General features: G+C 36.0%; 1 protein-coding gene across 1 annotated transcript in view; it reads left to right on the top strand.

The window, feature by feature from the left end:
- The window catches only part of LOC128209123 (saccharopine dehydrogenase-like oxidoreductase), a 31585-nt gene that overhangs the window by 4321 nt on the left and 6403 nt on the right, over window positions 1-20861 (top strand). Inside the window, exon 7 of the mRNA XM_052912995.1 lies at window positions 243-357. Coding sequence (XP_052768955.1) covers window positions 243-357 — 115 coding nt within the window. The remainder of the gene's footprint in view (window positions 1-242; window positions 358-20861) is intronic.

Raw genomic sequence — 20861 nt, 5'->3', positions numbered from 1 at the left:
TAAAGCTTTTAGGCTTTTGCAAATTTTGTCAACTCAAAGAAAGACGACCATTATTGAATGATTGCGTCAAACTGAAAAACTGTACATTGCAATAAATGTTTGTTTAATCGTCAGCCCATATGTTAACATGGACCCATATGAAACTAACTCTTATATCCAGCCCTAGTCTACATAATGAACCTTGGACACAGCTTAATATGATATATCCTGTAAAAATACATGTGCATTTATTACTCTTACAGGATGGCTGGTTTCATGCCAGATGTTCAGAAATGGTGTCTGATATTCCAAGGCAGCGATCGAGCAATCGTGAACAGAAGCGTCAGATACAACTATGAAGTCAATCTTCAAAGACCGGTATGATTATGTTTTACTTAGGGATGGCAACGAGTAGTAAAATTGATACTTGAGTACTCGGACAATCTTCCGAATGAGTACTCGGGTACTCCATAACTCGGATAACTTGAATTGGTTTTTGGGAAAGACAAGTTCGTGTTTACATGTATCGGTCATGTACATTGTGCGTTGGCCGTAATATTGGCCATTTCATTTTTAAATAAGACTGTCATTATGTACCTTAACAGAGAAATCAATAAAAAGAAAACAAATACTGTTTCATGCCTTTAATTTGTCGTTTTCATTTCATTTCATTTTATAGGTATATATGTACTACATTATAAATGGAAAGTAAACCTCGGATCATATTCGAGCGTTGAGATGATCGAGACTACACTCAATAATGAAGAACATTCAGAATTACAATGAACGAAAATTTAGTTGTTTACTCTACGAAATACTTTTTAAAAATGACAGTTTTTCATTCTGAAATATTGTTCTTTTCCTTATTAATATTCATTTTTCCATGATTAAGATATCCACCAATCAATTGTGATAATCATTGCAAAAAATACGCCCATTCTGGAATCATTGCACGTAACGGTCGTTACTAATTCGCTCATCAACGTCCATTGTTTAGTGAAACACACTATTGGTAAACATTACAATTCTCTAGGAGATGTACCGCTTTGTACAAAACTTTGCTAATTGACATCAGTGCAATTTGCAAATGAGGGCCCTTTGTTGACAGTTTGCAACTATCACAACAACTGTCAAATATCAGTTGTGGGGATTAGAGGGGCAGTAAATTGTCAGCTTGGAAACATGAAAGATCTGATACTTACATCTGTTAATTGTGGATTTGGTGAATTTTATCAAATAAAATTATATTTTTTTCGAGTACTCGAGTAATGATTTGATACTCGGGTACTCAGATGATTGATCGAGTACTCGGGTACTCGTTGCCATCCCTAGTTTTACTGTTCAAGATGATTGTAATCTAAGTTACTTTGTACTTCATACTTCACACAGTTGTTCAGGACCATTAAACAATAAGGTTACATAACTCCATATCCTCCTACATACAAGTAATGGTCCCTGATTGACTTAAGAACTTCGGTTAAGGTTTTAGGGAACATCCATTCTGGTTAAAATTTTATGGTAATTGTTTTTTTACTTATAACTTATATACCCTTATTCAATTGTCTTTATACCTAACACTATTGTTGACTGCCATCAAAGAATTAGGTGACATTACTCCATGTAAACCTAAACAAAAATTATTTCCCTTGATGGACTAAGAAAGTTTGGTTAAAGTTTAAGGGCAAGTAGGGATTTTCACTGAGATCTCAAATACAGTTAATTCAATGAACTTCATACTTCACACAGTTATTCACAACCATCACACAACTAGGTTACATAACTCCATATCATCCGTTATACAAATTAAGGCCATTGATTTGTGTCTAAGATAGGTTGGTTAAAATTTGGGGGCAAGTAGGGATTTTAACTCAGATCACACATACATTCAATGGACTTCATACATCACGAAGTTGTTCAAGACAATAACTCAATTAGGCTACATAACTCCATATTATCGTAGATAAATTTTGGCATTTGATTTGGTTTTACAATATTTTTGAGTTTTAACTCAGATGTCAAAAATTATTAACTCCATGGACTTCATACTAAACACAGTTGTTCAAGGCTTTCACACAATTAGGTTACATAACTCTTTATGAACATAAAGGCACAAATTTTAATAACTGTCCCATAAAAGCTGAACTAGCATTGCAAAAACTTGGCTGTAAGTTAATGACCATTCAAGATATTCACATGGAACTTTGTATACACTTACCAGTGAGAATCTGCACATGTGTAGAAGACCCATGTGTCAAATTATGCCCCTTTAATGAGAAAGAAAAGACACGCTATATGGTTCGTTGCGGTGACATCAGGCTATATCCATTCATATGATTTTTTTTTTAAATGTAAAGGATAACTGATAAAATGAGAAGTTTGTTTATACATGAGATTAATAAATAATTAAGGGCTTTTGGACTTTTATTGTGTACATGAAAAGAGCAATATAAAATTCTGGAATAGAATTATAACAAAACGTACAACAACATTTTGTTCTCTTTGAATATGTATGATATGTTTTAGCATTTTTATAGGTCTGTTCATGGAACTTTTCTAAGCCTGTTCTTAGAATGGGACATATTATAGTTTCACCTGCATTCATAGAATGGGACATATAGTTTCACCTGCATTCATAGAACAGGACATATAGTTTCACCTGCATTCATAGAACAGGACATATATAGTTTCACCTGCATTCATAGAACAGGACACATAGTTTCACCTGCATTCTTAGAATAGGACATATAGTTTCACCTGCATTCATAGAACAGGACATATAGATTCACCTGCATTCATAGAACAGGACATATAGTTTCACCTCTATTCATAGAACAGGACATATAGTTTCACCTGCATTCATAGAACAGGACATATAGTTTCACCTCTATTCATAGAACAGGACATATAGTTTCACCTCTATTCATAGAACAGGACATATAGTTTCACCTGCATTCATAGAAAATGACATATAGTTTCACCTGCATTCATAGAACAGGACATATAGTTTCACCTGCATTCATAGAATGGGACATATAGTTTCACCTGCATTCATAGAATGGGACATATAGTTTAACCTGCATTCATAGAATGGGACATATAGTTTAACCTGCATTCATAGAATGGGACATATAGTTTCACCTGCATTCATAGAATGGGACATATAGTTTCACCTGCATTCATAGAATGGGACATATAGTTTAACCTGCATTCATAGATTGGGAAATATATTATCATCTGAATTCAAAGAATGGAACATATAGGTTCACCTGCATTCATAGAACAGGACATTTAATTTCACCTGCATTCATAGAACAGGACATAGAATTGGACATGATAGTTTCACATGCATTCATATAATGGGACATATTGTGTCACCTGTATTCATTAAACGGGACATATAGTTTCACCTGCAGCGTAAGGGTGTTGAATCATTATTATGTTCTGTGTCTTGAGGAGCATTTGTCCACTTATCACCAAATTTGGTCAGAATGTGGATGGGCATAATATATGGCATAAGTTAAATCAAGCCATATTGCCTAGGTCAGTTGCAGACATTTGAACCTCTGGCAATGACAGAGAGGTACATTTGGGTCTACAAGTCGGTAGATTGGGTTAAAAAGCGATAGAATTTCTTAATCCCTTTTATTTTTAAGTCAAAAACAATGATGGACATAATGTTAACAAAATCTTGATGGTTGTTTATATTTTTAGATATTCTGAAAATACGTATGAAATAAGTCATGATTAAATTGGTTCAGGGTCTTGTCAAATGTCGGTGTTTTATGTCTGGCTAGTGAAATATCAAGTTCATATTAAGAAGAGCTCTTGATAATTCAATCAGACTGCCAAACAGGTCTAGAGTAGACGACTGCAAAATTGTGTATGTTAATGTTCTATTAGTAGGATGCCAATTAACAAAGAATGCTGAATAGTAGGATGCCGGTGGTTCTGAGTGCCGTAACTCACCAACGATCTCGGCCTAGGTGTCAAGTTATTTGACAGGTTGTTTATTGCACCATTTTCTTAAAATGACAGATTATGTGGTATTTAGGCATGGTTGATATATATATTGAGGGTTTTCAAATGAAATTTTAAGGCCAAAAATTGTCAATATTTTTGTCAAGAGCGGAAGTTTCCATCGGATGAGCAGTAGAGCGATAGGGGGTCTCACATACTGTTGAGTTTACATACTGCCGGTAGAGTTCACATGTCTGCAATTGAAGATGATGGCCATTTGATTATAGAAATAACCTAATTTCAGTCTTGTACGATCAATAACTTTAGAAGTCTTTGCTAAATCATCACCAAATTTGATCAGAATGTGTATGGACATCATAACTTGAAAAATTTGGCACACAGCCATATTGCTCAAGTTACTCGAGAGTTATCACCCTTTGACTATAGAAACTCTCTAAAAAGGCATAATATCCGTAAGTATGATAAACCTCCTCTTTGGTACTGCATAATTATAACCCTTTAATTGGGAAAATGTATTTAAAAAGATCATCATTGTATTATTTGCAAGAGGTCTTAATTTCTATCTGATCCCAGTCACGTTTAAAAATGTTGAAAACCACTCGGTGAATCATTAAGGTTGGAATCTTTGTTTTTCCAAAGATTGAAAGAGCACAAACAAAAAGCAATTTTGTATGTACAAAGTTCAGAAATAACCCAGCATTCTAAAATCTTGCATTCATTTCAACTTATTAATAGGCAACAAGTATGGGGAATTCCCTTTGAAACCAGATCATTATATACATTATGGGCATGCCTATTATACTTAAAATAATTTGAATACAAGATTTGAAATATGATCTCATTTAACAATTACCTTTTGAAACTCATGATCTTACACACAAGTAGTTTATGTATCAGAAATGAAGTCAAATAAATGCTTGATTTAAACATGTGTATATTTTGAATAAGAAAGTAAACAATAATCCTCTACAAGATATATATAAATGCAATATACATCTTAAAGGAACTATTAATTCCATAAATTTAACCCATTTAAAAAAAAAAATCATGTATAGGGTAGACTGTTTGTGCTGTCGCTGGCTGGTATGATGGGCGTATGGGGGTAGGGATGACTGTTTTCCCTGCCTGTTATAATGGTGGTTTCTGGGTATGGGTGACTGTTTTCGCTGTTGCTCCCCAGTATGATGGGGGTATGGATGACTGTTTTCCCTGTTTCTGCCTGTTATAATGGTGGTTTCTGGGTATGGGTGACTGTTTTCGCTGTTGCTGCCCGGTATGATGGGGGTAAGGATGATTGTTTTCCCTGTTTCTGCCTGTTATAATGGTGGTAATGGGGTATGGGTGCCTGTTTTCCCTGTTTCTGCCTGTTACAATGGTGGTTTCTGGGTATGGGTGACTGTTTTCTCTGTTGCTGCCCGGTATGATGGGGGTATGGGTGACTGTTTTCCCTGTTGCTGCCTGTTATAATGGTGGTTTCTGGGTATGGGTGACTGTTTTCCCTGTTGCTGCCTGTTATAATGGTGGTTTCTGGGTATGGGTGACTGTTTTCCCTGTTGCTGCCTGTTATAATGGTGGTTTCTGGGTATGGGTGACTGTTTTCCCTGTTTCTGCCTGTTATAATGGTGGTTTCTGGGTATGGGTGACTGTTTTCCCTGTTGCTGCCTGTTATAATGGTGGTTTCTGGGTATGGGTGACTGTTTTCCCTGTTTCTGCCTGTTATAATGGTGGTTTCTGGGTATAGGTGCTTGTTTTCCCTGTTTCTGCCTGTTATAATGCTGGTTTCTGGGTATAGGTGACTGTTTTCCCTGTTTCTGCCTGTTATAATGGTGGTTTCTGGGTATAGGTGCTTGTTTTCCCTGTTTCTGCCTGTTATAATGGTGGTTTCTGGGTATAGGTGCTTGTTTTCCCTGTTTCTGCCTGTTATAATGGTGGTTTCTGGGTATGGGTGACTGTTTTCGCTGTTGCTGCCCGGTATGATGGGGGTAGGGATGACTGTTTTCCCTGTTTCTGCCTGTTATAATGGTGGTAATGGGGTATGGGTGCCTGTTTTCCCTGTTTCTGCCTGTTATTATGGTGGTAATGGGGTAGGTGCCTGTTTTCCCTGTTTCTGCCTGTTATTATGGTGGTAATGGGGTATGGGTGCCTGTTTTCCCTGTTTCTGCCTGTTATTATGGTGGTAATGGGGTATGGGTGCCTGTTTTCCCTGTTTCTGCCTGTTACAATGGTGGTAATGGGGTATAGGTGCCTGTTTTCCCTGTTCCTGCCTGCTTTTATGGTGGTAATGGGGTATAGGTGCCTGTTTTCCCTGTTTCTGCCTGTTATAATGGTGGTAATGGGGTATGGGTGCCTGTTTTCCCTGTTTCTGCCTGTTACAATGGTGGTAATGGGGTATAGGTGCCTGTTTTCTCTGTTTCTGCCTGTTATAATGGTGGTAATGGGGTATAGGTGCCTGTTTTCTCTGTTTCTGCCTGTTATAATGGTGGTAATGGGGTATGGGTGCCTGTTTTCCCTGTTTCTGCCTGTTACAATGGTGGTAATGGGGTATGGGTGCCTGTTTTCCCTGTTTCTGCCTGTTACAATGGTGGTAATGGGGTATGGGTGCCTGTTTTCCCTGTTTCTGCCTGTTACAATGGTGGTAATGGGGTATAGGTGCCTGTTTTCTCTGTTTCTGCCTGTTATAATGGTGGTAATGGGGTATGGGTGCCTGTTTTCCCTGTTTCTGCCTGTTACAATGGTGGTAATGGGGTATAGGTGAATATTTTCACTGATGCTGCCTGGTATGATGGGGGTAGGGAATGACTGATTTCGATGATTGTTTCTGCCTGTTATAATGGTGATATGGGGGTAGGGATGACTGTTTTTGCTGTAGCTGCCCAGTATGATGGGGGTATTGGGGTAGGGATGACTGTTTTTGTTGTAGCTGCCCGGTATGATTGGAGTATTGGGGTAGTGATGACTGTTTTTGCTGTAGCTGCCCAGTATGATGGGGATATGGGGGTAGGGTTGACAGTTTTTGCTGTTGCTGCCCGGTATGATGGGGGTATTGTGGTAGGGATGACAGTTTTCGCTTTTCATGCCCGGTATATTGGGGTAGGAATTACTGTTTTCGCTGTTGCTATCTGATATGATGGGGGTATTTGGGTAGGGATGACAGTTTTCACTGTTGCTGCCTGGTATGATGGGGGTATTGGGGTATGGATGACTGTTTTCACTGTTGCTGCCTGGTATGATGGGGGTATTGGGGTATGGGTGACTGTTTTTACTGTTGCTGCCTGGTATGATGGGGGTATTGGGGTAGGGATGACTGTTTTAGCTGTAGCTGCCCGGTATGATGGGGGTATTGGTGTAGGGATGACTGTTTTAGCTGTAGCTGCCCGGTATGATGGGGGTTTTGGTGTAGGGATGACTGTTTTAGCTGTCGCTGCCTGGTATGATGGGGGTTTTGGTGTAGGGATGACTGTTTTAGCTTTAGCTGCCCGGTATGATGGGTATTTGTGTAGGGATGACTGTTTTAGCTGAAGCTGCCCGGTATGATGGGGGTATTGGTGTAGGGATGACTGTTTTAGCTGTAGCTGCCTGGTATGATGGGGGTTTTGGTGTAGGGATGAATGTTTTAGCTGTAGCTGCCCTGTATGATGGGGGTTTTGGTGTAGGGATGACTGTTTTAGCTGTAGCTGCCCGGTATGATGGGGGTATTGGTGTAGGGATGACTGTTTTAGCTGTAGCTGCCTGGTATGATGGGGGTATTGGGGTAGGGATGACTGTTAGCTGTCGATGCCCAGTATAATGGGGGTTTTGGTGTAGGGATGACTGTTTTAGCTGTCGATGCCCGGTATGATGGGGGTATTGGTGTAGGGATGACTGTTTTAGCTGTAGCTGCCCGGTATGATGGGGTTATTGGTGTAGGGATGACTGTTTTAGCTGTAGCTGCCCGGTATGATGGGGGTATTGGTGTAGGGATGACTGTTTTAGCTGTAGCTGCCCGGTATGATGGGGGTTTTGGTGTAGGGATGACTGTTTTAGCTGTCGCTGCCTGGTATGATGGGGGTTTTGGTGTAGGGATGACTGTTTTAGCTGTAGCTGCCTGGTATGATGGGAGTATTGGTGTAGGGATGACTGTTTTCGCTGTTGCTGCCTGGTATGATGGGGGTATTGGGGTAGGAATGACTGTTTTCGCTGTCGCTGCCCGGTGTGATGGGGGTATTGCGATAGGTATTACTGTTTTTGCTGTTGCTGCCCGGTATGATGGGTGTATTGGGGTATGGATGACTGTTTTCACTGTCGCTACCCGGTATGATGGGGGTATTTGGATAGAAATGATTGTTTTCGCTGTCGCTGCCCAGTATGATGGGGGTATATGGGTAAACACCAATACAAATCAGTGATTTTGGGATTTTAAATATTTGGAAAGTTGATAAATGTACATGATTCTTTAAATTTAGTAAATTAATAATTTTACATTTAATACTTGCGATGAAATTATGTTCTTTATATTCTGACCAACATATAAGCTAGTTTTTTTATGAACAATGTTAATTTATTTTGCCATTTTAATTTTTAATTAATTGAAAAGCTATTATTGCTTGCTGGTGTATTTTATATTAGATACATGACTCAAAATCATCTTAATATAATTATTTTTTACATATTGTTATTGGTATTTTTGCCAATGATTTCAACTAAAATTGGACATAAAATGACAAATGGGTTTAAAAATAATATGGGGTGTCATATAAGTAATTGTAGGTCATATACTTTAAAGAAGAAAAGCTGAATTTGAGATAAAGATGACCAATAAGTAATTATTTTAACATATACTGAAAAATATATGGTACCAGGTCTAATGAATTTGAATGGCAAATAAGAAATATGATTTGTATGTAAAGAATGACCCACACACATGCACTATACATGATAACTTACATAACAGTTACTATGCTTAAATGCTTCCTTTTTGACAGATGTATATATATAGACATGTACAAGATTGTTTAAATTCTGACCCGTAAAGTAAATTTCAATGGCAGATAAGAAACTATGATTTCAATGTAAATAATTGATCCTCTCCAGTATATGGTTAACAGCCTATGAAGTGGGATGGGTTAAATATTGTGTTTAAAAAAGAAAGTAGACCTTTCTGAATTAATAGTTTACATTTTGTCAGCAACATGATGGACATGAAATAAAAAGATTTTGAATTTATGTGCCTTGCTGCTGGACTCTTATAAACTAAGTTTAAAACATCGAAAAATGGATAGTGATAGGGAGAGTGAGAGCCTGTTTTCTCTGCGGCTGTCCCGGGTGATGGGTGATATAGGGGTCAACAGATGGCTTATAAGAAGGAGAAGGAGAACACATTTGAGGATTGAGACTTTGTTCAGTGTTGATTCCTTGTTAAGTGATATAAATGACACTACATACGTATTTGGTAGTCAGAGTGAAGGCACCACAACACCTGGGATGGAATCTGACACTGACTTCTTGGATTGTGATAACAGTGAACATGTGGCTCTTAACTTGGCAACCTGGCAGTATGGAAAGCCAAATCTGCTGGTGTTAAAGAATGATTTCACTCCTCCTCAACACTGCTACTTGCAGAGACTGAGAAGTGACTGTCCACTGCCAGAAGTACAAGCAGTAGGTCCTGATGATGTTCTAGATGGGGAAGGGAGAATAATATTGACTAATACAAGAGTCGAAGACCAGGACATTGCACAGCAACGAAGTGAATCTGGTGAAATAATAAGACATGGCCCATCAATATCATGTGTTGAAAGGGTTGACATAGTCGCTGGATACCATTGTAGCAAACTGCCAGAAGAATGCAAGTTCATGTTCCACAGAACACGCCCTGGACACTGGCCAAGACCTGAAACATTGGCCAGTGCCAGGGAGACTGGAGTATTCTTAGTGCCACAGGGCTACACAGAGAGCCCATCTAAACAATCATTGTGTAGATCTAATGCATTAATGATCCCTTCAAAGTTAACAAGTTACCCTTATTCAAGATGGCAGTGGAGGTTTTCAACTTCATTAATGGAACGGTTATTAATGTTTGATTTTAATACTGTTCAAGTGAAGGTATATACACTGACAAAAATATTGAGAAAAACGTGTTTCAAACCTTTGTTTGATGACAGATTCAGCACATTTCATATTAAAACAGCAATGCTATTTACAATAGAAAACTATCCTACAGAAATATGGAGGGAAAACAAGATTGTGAAATGTGTGTGTCTACTTCTGACAACACTGAAAAGATGGTTTAAACAAAAATACTGTCCCCATTTCACAATATCTGGAGTTAATCTGTTTGTTGGAAAGTTGCATAATTGGGAACTTCCAAACATATGCAGCATTATTTCACATCTCATCAACACAAAACTGCAGTGTTTGTTTTGCATTCATATGGACAATATTGATGTGAGATTGCTTCAATGGTCAAATCTTGAAAATGTATCATATGAGCATGTGGGCACAAGAACTCAAAACTGTAGTGTTGTTCTACAGAAACTACTGTTTAATGAATTAGATGATTTGACTTTTTTTTTAGATGGATTGATAACTGATTGTTCAGCTGATGACATTGAAAGGCACTATTTCATTCTACAGAGTATGTCTGATTCATCAAGTGACCTTGAACAGGAAGTAGTTTCTATGCTGACCCCATTCCTATGCAGCACCCTTGCTTCCATGCTGGCTTCAAGGTGCATCTATCTTGGACAACCAATCACACAGGATATCTTCAACTGGTACCAGCGGTCTCTTGACTCGGACCTTATGTCCAGTAGGTTGAAATTTGCCTCCATGTTGTACTGCAGAGGGCAGTATGAGGAAGCTGCAGAAGTACTGACTTTCTGTGAAGGACTGCTGGGGCCAGAAGTGTTTCAGTACTGTAGACATGTTGGAAGGAAATGCGGAGAACCAAGCACTGAGTATAAGAAAAAGTTGATAGTCAACTCAAACACAGAGATGCGGAAGAAATACACAATGATGTGTATATCCTTCACAAAGGAAGAAATAAACTGTATTCCACAACATCTTGCATTTGAAATGCTGAGAAGTATAGAAGGTGAAGACAGACTAGATGATGACAAGTGGAAGAACAATGTAGTCACTGACTGTGTCCCATTCCTTTATTACTTACAACATCTCACATATTGGGAGCTACACCAACCTAGGAGAGCACAAACAGCCCTACATAACCTACATGAGTATACAATGGGACCACCACATGGCCACATTGACACAGCCCACAACATGCTGGGCCACTGCTTTGAACTTCAGAACAGGCTGGACCTGGCGTGGATGTGCTACAACAAATCAATGGAAATCTATGACAGAGACAATGTCTCCATCTGGCATGCAGCCAAGATCCTACATCAGTTTTTACAAAGCTGATATCCACATTGACACAGCCTTAACCATTCTTAGACACGAGTTTCATAACATGCAATGCTTAGATGTGCTACAGCAGATCATTGAAGATACCTAACAATGTCTCAATTTGGCATGTAGCCAGAACACTCAAAAAGTTTTTACATTCAAACATAACTGCTACTTTTAAACGTGTTATTGCATTGCCTTAATGTGTTATTTCACCACTTACCGGTAATACATGTTTACAGATGTAAAACTTTATTTTGTTTGTGTGTTTTAATTGTATGAAACCCCACTTAATAGTGAAAGATGAAGAACAACATTTTAGAAAATTGTTCACTTATTTCTAAGAAAAAAATGTTGCCACAAAAAGAAGTCTTTAAACAGACAATATAATCTTGTGGGTAGATGACGTTAATATTGTAAAGTGGTAAACACTCTCTTGTGCGTAGACTAAATATTGATAATCAAAAATTATTAGTACAAGATTTCATTGAAAATACACCAAGCAGTAGTAGAGTGTACTAGTACACTCTGTCATGTGACAAGATGTATCAAGTTTTAAAACAATCTCTCTTTAATTGTAGAAGTTGCTTGCTCCAGAAACTTCAATAGTAATCTGTGAATTAATCTAAGTTAAGGGGCACATTTCTCTTACATGGCTTTGCTGAAACTGATTGAAACTTTATTTAGCACTCGAACCCAAGGTGAGCAAGTGTACAAAGCATAGAAACAACTCTTCTAAACTGTGGAAGTAGTTTGCGCCACTCATATTATAGCCGTAAATGTGTAGATCAACTACAAGGGCAAGTTTATTTAAACCACATTGCCGCAATTTATGAGACCAATGTCAGACACTAATATACTTCATGGGGAGCCTGTGTACTAAGTTTCAGACCATCTCTTATAATATGTAGAATTAAACCTAAAACACCTATCGCCATGGCGATAAAACGAATTGATCATGCAACTAACACAAATGTTCAAGGCACTTGCTTCTTTGTAATTTGTTGCAACAATCCATTCAATCTGTTCGCAGAAGTAGTTTGCTCAACAAATGTTTGCAACAACGTAAGGCCGACAAACTGAAATGCTAACTGCCAAACAGATAAACACGCCCACCCACACGTGCGGTAATGCGCACCCACACGCGCGAACGCCCCCCCCCCTCCTAAACACACACAGACACGCACACACGCACACACACACTTTTGCCTTTCACTGACCTTCACATATGAGGCACTTATAATGCAATTGTTTTGTCTAGATGTTTTAAATTGTCAATGGCCAAATGTTATCACAGGTTTGATTTGAAAATGAAATAACACCTGTACATTGATTTCTTTTGATACTGTATGATTGGTCAATAAGTACAAAATGTCTCTTGAATAGAATTTTTGTGTAGTATCTGAACTTATGATCAATCCTGTAGTAATATTAGTAAATCATTAAAAAGACAAAACTTTTCATAAGTTAATGACACAGCAATGATGACTAATTTACAACTAATTCATAATAAGCATTTAAAGCTATCTGATAACCAATTTTAAAGCACTCAGTATATAACCCCAAGTTTAGATTGCTACTTGTATAATAGCCAACTGCACCGTAAAGTGACATAATTTTCCCCGCTTAATGTAATCTAGCCTGTATTTGTTTTAATCTTGGTGTAAGATTATGCTTCGATTTTCCATAGATCTACATTGTATCACATTGCTTTCAAACAAAGGGTGTTGCTGTTTTCAAAAATGACTGCCATACATTTAAACATAATGTTTGATTCACACGGTGATATACTAAATTCTTATACTAATACATTCATTTGTTCTAAATCACATTAAAGAATTCTTGATCGATAATTTGCATTGTTTGCTAAAACTGGTCATACTCCACCTTGAATAAAGCGTCTAATGTAAAACAAAAAGGTTATTCTTACATAATTCTCACTTAAAACAGATTGACTTATGACAATTGGAATGACGCTAAGTCACCCGATGAAATATAATGCAAACATGTATATAGTTTTCATTGTTAGTTGCACAAGGTCCATGTTAATAATTGCAGCATACTAAGTGAAGCAATGATCAAGTACATTAATTTTTGAGTCGCCTGACTAGGCGACATATAGGGGTTAAGGGGTTACTTTTGTCCGCGGCAGTGGTGGTCGAGTCCCGTTTTCACTCGTCCGGGGCATATCTCGTAAACTATGAGTGGTGTCATCTTCAAATTATATATGTAGATAGATCTCATGGAGGGCAAGAGCATTGCTTAAGAACTGTTACTCTTGCTTTCATATTTTCAGAGTTATTGCCCTTGGTTAATTTTCATGTTTTAAGTTTTGTCCAGGCCATATCTTGTAGAATATAAGAGTTATCAACTTGAAACTTCATATCGCGGGCTTAGCGCAAAACGGTTGTAACTGACTTTTTTTCCAAAGGTGATATTTTCATATTTTTTAACCTTTTTTTACAAGCCTCCTTAATATCCCAAAAAAATAGCTCTGTAATAAGGATAAATGTATATAAAGCCATATTTGTCAAAAGTTTGTATCTCGAGGGCTCAACGCAATAGTGTCGTAACTCCATTTTTTTTCACAAAATGATGTTTTTGCATTTTTTTACATGCTTTAACAGTTTTCCATCTGTAATAAAAATATTTTTGAAAAATATTGATTTTTAAGTACTTAAAATGAAAAGTTGTCCAAAAGTCGTATCTTAAATTGACTATTTTCATTTATGCAACACTGTCGTAACTTGAGTTACATACAGTGTTGCACTGGAAACTATGCCAAGTTTGATTTAAAAAACTGTGCAACACTGTAGTAACTCAATGAATTTCAACAAAATGATGTCATACTAATGATGTAATAGTGCTGTGATGTCACTTTTCTCAGAAAAGAAAACAACAACAGTAAATATATACATGTACATGTTAAAAATTATGAAATCCAAAGAATTTTGAAGATTTATTTAGGCCACATCTGAAGATAACAGTTTTAAAGTGTTTTTATTTGTTTTTGTTTTTTAAGTACTTATGAAATATTCCTTATCCTAGTTATGTATTGTAACTTGTGCTTAAAGAAGTTAAATGATTACCTTAATATTTGATATTCTGAGGCGATTTAAGTTATTGCATTAGCATCTTAAGTGAATGAAGTCTTATCCTAATAAAACTGACTTTTTCCATAACTTATTTATCAAACTTAAAGGATATTTATGGTAGCATTTTGATAAATAAATGAGTCTGACTATACTTCTATACCATAGTAGTTCAATTAGCTTGCATTTTTAATGTGGTATTGGAAAACTAATATTTGTAGAAAAAAATACTTAAAGCTGCACTTTCACAGATTTCCCATTTTTACAACTTTTTTTATTTTTTGTCTTGGAAAGAGCAAATTTTTGCGTTAATATCTGCAAACCCGATGATAAAAGATTGCTGGCAAAGGATAAGATCGCAGATTTGCATATTTCCGTTCAAAAATTAATGTTTAATGGCTTAAACCGTTACTAACGGTTTAAGAAAACTGCATAAAACCTTTTTTTTTAACTGAAATATAAAAATCTGTGATTTATATTTTTGTCAGTAGTCTCATATTACTTGTTGCCATGGATTTTTGCAAAAAAATGGCTCGTTCCAAGACAAAAAATAAAAAAGTTGTCAAAATGTTTAATCGGTGAGAGTGCAGCTTTAAGGCAAAATATTGTGATTTGGATAAGAATTTTTGCTCCCTGAATTTGATAAGTAAAAATGGTTGGGAATCAAATAATGCTAATTCAAATAAGTTTTTGTCATTTTTTTGTTATCAATCTTTAGATTTCACATCGTGCTCTTAGCAAAAGCTACAAGGCATCAAGGAAGCAAAGTGTTTTGTAGCAGAGGTATACAATGTGTAGCAAATTTGGTGTGCGCATTAGTAACATCCTATACAATTCAACCAACAAACTGGAATGAGAAAACGATGGATGAAATTTTAATTATGGGTGAATAAAATAAACCACACAAACATGTGGTGGTGACAAACTTTATAGGGATGTCAATTTGAAAAGGCTATAGTGGTTAACTGATGACATTCCTGATGTTCTGGCCTTTGTTAACATTGTAAAGGAACATTCACTGCATGGAAGTTGAGATAGAAAAAGTTCCACAGTTCCCTTTTGGTCTCTATAAGATGCCCTAGCAGATACATTAGAATTCGATTTTTCCAAATGCATATTTACCATGGGGTGTTCCAGTCCAGCATACACATGTGCAATCATAAAAAAAAAGACAAAGCATCTTCTTTTTTGATCCCCATAGTAGGTCCAATAAAGGAATGCCAGTATGTGATGGGTCAGCTGTCCTGATAGGCCATGCAGATATTGAGAGCATGACATAGTTTATTGACCAGTTAGCCGAGTCTCTTGAGCCTGGGACAAGTGGAAATGTACTGTTTGAAGTACTTAATGTCAAAATGAAATGGATACTGAAGAAGATACTGATTCAGATTGGTCGGGGTTTAGTGAGATGAAGGAGGGAGAAATAACTTGCAAACCCTATTTAGCTTATGAGCATGTTTGCTAAGGCATGGCTCAGGAAGTGTCAGATGTATCAGACGTCAGCAGTGAAGAATGAGGTTTTATAGATGATGAGGACACAGACAGCTACATTTTAGATGCGTTGCTTCGAAATGAAGCAATGACAGACTTAAATAACAGTTCAGAATTCTTTCAAACATTTGATTTGAATAGAGATGCTTGTGAAAATAATGTAAATGTTTGTGAGAGCTGGTTCAATGATGATGTTACAGTTTACATCATGAATGACAGCATTGATGGGCATGATATTGAGGGAGCTGATGTAGATGGTTATGATGGTGATGTTGATTGGGGTGATGTTGAGATTTGTGATGTTGAAGGAAATGGTATGAATAGTAATGTTGTTGATTGAAATAATGTTGGTGGGAATGCTGTTGATGGGTTTGATGGCAATGATGTTGATAGGGGAGGTGTTAATGGTTATGCTGCTGATGTGATTGATGGCAATGCTGTTGATGGGGTTGATGTTAATGGTTATGATGCTGATATGGTTGATGGGGGAGATGTTAATGGTTATGATGCTGATGTGGTTGATGGCAATGCTGTTTATGGGGTTGATGTTAATGGTTATGATGCTGATATGGTTGATGGGGGAGATGTTAATGGTTATGATGCTGATGTGGTTGAAGGCAATGCTGTTGATGGGGTTGATGTACGTGGTTATGATGCTGATGTGGTTGATGGCAATGCTGTTGATGGGGTTGATGTTCATGGTTATGATGCTGATGTGGTTGATTGTGGAGATGTTAATGGTTATGATGCTGATGTGGTTGATGGCAATGATGTTGATGGGGTTGATGTTAATGGTTATGATGCTGATGATGGGGGAGATGTTAATGGTTATGATGCTGATGATGGGGGAGATGTTAATGGTTATGATGCTGATGTGGTTGATGGAAATGTTGTTGATGGGGTTGGTGTTAATGGTTATGATGCTGATGTGGTTGAAGGCAAAGATGTTGATGGGGTTGATGTTAATGGTTATGATGCTGATGTGGTTGGTGGGAATGCTGTTGATGGGGTTGATGGCAACAATGATGATGATGGGGGAGGTGTTAATTGTTATGATGCTGATGTGGTTGATGGCAATGATGTTGATGGGGGAGATGTTAATGGTTATGATGCTGATGTGGTTGGCAATGATGCTGATGTTGATGATGAAGTGGGTTTTTTTTTAAGAAGATGATGATATACCATTAGTTTATCTTGTTGACAAAGGAGAAATTTCATTAGCTAATGAAAGTCAAAGCCCAATTTAAAAACCGACCAATGTAATAAACAGATTTGTTAAGCTTGTGCATAAAGCAAATCATTTTAGATGTCCACAACCCCTTTTTCCTCCTACTCCCATATGACACTACAGTGACAATGGTCCGGGTAGTCATAGCAAATAAGAAAACTTGATTGTTTTGTATTGATGCTTAAAACACATGCATTCTGCACATTGTATAGTCTGAAAATAGTTTTTTTAAAAAGTTATCCGAAAAAAAAAGTTAATTTGTTTTTCTTGTTTGACTTGGTGGAATGCTGCTTTGGCTAAAACATATTTTCTGGTAATGACCTGAAGTGTTTCTGAACCAGTTGAGTAGAGTTATAAGGACAAGTGAACTTGTGTGTATTAATAAGAATTTCCCCTTCGTGGAAACAAACCAAATATTTGAAAACAATGGTCAATATTGTAATAATTAGATTCCTTTGAAGGTCATTTTTTCTGATAGTTTTAAAAACATTTTTGCTGACATTTTTTTTAATGAAATTTAATTGGGCAGTCAGATGGAATTATCAAGAAATTTGCCAATTTTGTCAGTTAAATAAGGGAATGATTGTTATAAAGTAAAAAATATAAAATAAATGTACATTATTTCAAAATTGAATGATTATAAGTATTGAAAATGTGCTTTACAGCTTTGCGAAAATGATGTTAACTATAGCTGTTTTGATTTATGTTTAAATCATGAATCTATATGCTTTGTTAAAGCTTAAACTGTCTTCGTGGCCTAGTGGTAAAGGGTCAGCCTTAGTTGTCTATTATCTGTTTAATTATAAACCATATTTCTCATTAATAATGACAAAGACAAAAAGTGCTACAGTGTTGCATAAATATATTTTCTCAAATTGAAATAATATCAGGTGGAAAACTGTCGTAAGTCAAGTTACGACACTGTTGCATAAATATATACTTTGATGAAATCTGACTTTTGAGGTGGAAAACTGTAGTAAGTCAAATTTTCATCAAATTCATCTTTTGTGTTCAATGTTTGAAGATAAGATATTTTTTGGTTTCAAACTAACATACAGTACAGCATTGTTATGTTTAAATACTTCAAATATATCCAACAGAAATAAATTAAGAAAGTTTTTTCCTTCTCCTGAACAATTTTGAAAAATGGAGTTACGACAGTATTGCGTTGAGCCCTCGATCTGAAAATGGCAATTTATTTTAGCGCAAAACAGTTGTAACTGCACTTACAACTGTTTTGCACAGAAAACTTTGAATCAATAAACCATTGGGATGGGATGTAACTCCAATATCATGATGACATCATTGATTACATCATGATTATTTAACATTGTTTTTGAGGAGAGACAGTCATATTGATGAAAAATGATTTGTTTTTAAAATAAACTCCCAATAAAATGAAAAAAATGCATGTTTAAACATCACAATTACGAACAATATCTCATGTTTTATTCCTTTAGTCCTATTTATTCATTTATATTAATAATGTGTATGATATATTGTCCGATAAGATTAAAAAGTCATATATTTAGGAAAAAGAATTGAAGAATTTGATAGTATCTTTAGGCTCTTGCTTAAGAAAAAAATATGATTAGGAAAGTAAATTTAAGTTTAAAATTAAATATCCCTTTTTAAAATTTTATTTAGTTTTCTGTGTAAAGTTCGGATATGATTTTAAAACAGGAAAAGAATGTGTGTGTTTTACAAGAATATTGTTTCTCTTAGTAGTTTTTATTTGTAAATATTAATTATTTATTTATATTTCGTGGGCTTTTTATGGTAAAATAAATTTTCATGTTAAAATTTTATATTTTGGCAATATTGACATGTTTTGTACACAGAATCATAACTTTTATAAACTAATGAAAACCAAAGGCAATTGATCTAATTATTAAGGTACATCATTATTGGTGAAAACACAAATTAATTCCCCTACCAATTCTAGAAGAATGTTATATACTTTAACTGAATATTTCGTATCCTATAACACGCTTATTTCCAGCGGAAAACTTTATCCAATGGAAGCTATTTTGCAACCGATTTTTTGCATTTCTTGACACTCTCTGAGTCAAAAATAAGTTCCTTCTTTCTTTTTGTTCATGTGATATTCATGAGCTTTCGCTTGATTGAATGATCTTCAATAGCAAAAAAGTAGATCTATTGAAGTCATTTCGACATTCGTGAGTTCTGAAGATTGAATCAAATCTTATGGATGAAATTCTGATGTTCATGAGCTATATAGTTTCATGCCATTCTGATGTTCATGAGCTATATAGTTTCAAGCCATTCTGATGTTCATGAGCTATATAGTTTCAAGCCATTCTGATGTTCATGAGCTATATAGTTTCAAGCCATTCTGATGTTCATGAGCTATATAGTTTCAAGCCATTCTGATGTTCATGAGCTATATAGTTTCAAGCCATTCTGATGTTCATGAGCTATATAGTTTCAAGCCATTCTGATGTTCATGAGCTATATAGTTTCAAGCCATTCTGAAGTTCATGAGCTATATAGTTTCAAGCCATTGTGGTGTTTATGACTAGCGAAGATCTAGTGAAGTCATTTTGATATTCAAGAACTCTGGTGTTTGAAGTCATGCTGATGATTTTGACTAGGAAGAAGTAGATCTATTGATCATTTGAATATTCATGAACTCCGTAGTCAAGTTCATGCTGGTGTTTATAAATTTCGAGAAGTACCTATGTAAAGTAATTCTGATATTCATGAGCTATACAGTTTGAAGTCATGCTGGTGTGTTTATGACTGGCGAAGAAGTAACTCAATTTAAGTCATTTTGGTATTCATAAGCTATGTCAGTTAAGCCATGCTGGTGTTTCTAACTGACTGGGTAGGCAGTATGAATAGTTGTAAAATAGTAGGTATTTGGTGTAACTATTATGATCATTCTTTTTGCATTATATTTTGTTGCAAAATATTAAATAATAATGTTTTAAGTACAATAAAAAATAAACATTTAAACTTAAAATTGGCCTATCATATTTAGTATAGAAATGATTGTCTATTGATATAGAATTGACTCAGATAACTTACAATATCATAACTTGATATTATAAACATTATATATTATATTTTGTATTTTTGTCATCATATTTGCAACTTGCATAACTTCAGTAATTTCTTAAGCAAACACTTAATTCTTATTTTTGACTGTTGTCACTACATTTTAGCACCTTTTTTGTTCTATGGTTTTGCTAATCATAAGAATAAGGCTTCAACACCTATGCAAGTTGTGATAAGCATATATTAGATCAAAGAAACAAAGATTATCTAAAGGAAACTCTTAATCCTTAGCCGAGTAAAACTCTTAAGATGACAGTGACAGTTGTTGGCAACTTAGCCTCAAATTTAGTATTTAAACCCATGACTTTCCTATCCAGGTTGTCATTTAACCTTGGACAATAAACATCGGAAGTCTGATTTGGGTACTTGTCATCTTATAATATCACAGGGACGACCCCCTCTAGCAATCTTCGCTGTGCCGTCGTCGGGTTGTAGTCCGACACCGAAATAGCGTCATAAAATAATCATTGTCATGGTTGTCATGATGGTTACTACTGGTCACTACTACAAGTAACTACTGGATAAAAAATAGATAGAAATCAGATCTGATGGAAATCATTCTAATTTTCATAAACTAAGTTAATGGAAATCATGCTGGGGTTAATGATTTGTTTCGAATGGATGGA

Source organism: Mya arenaria, chromosome 11, assembly GCF_026914265.1.
Source record: "Mya arenaria isolate MELC-2E11 chromosome 11, ASM2691426v1".
Classification (NCBI taxonomy): domain Eukaryota; kingdom Metazoa; phylum Mollusca; class Bivalvia; order Myida; family Myidae; genus Mya; species Mya arenaria.
Note: the sequence above shows the minus strand (reverse complement) of the source record. Positions and strands in the feature narration are given on the sequence as shown.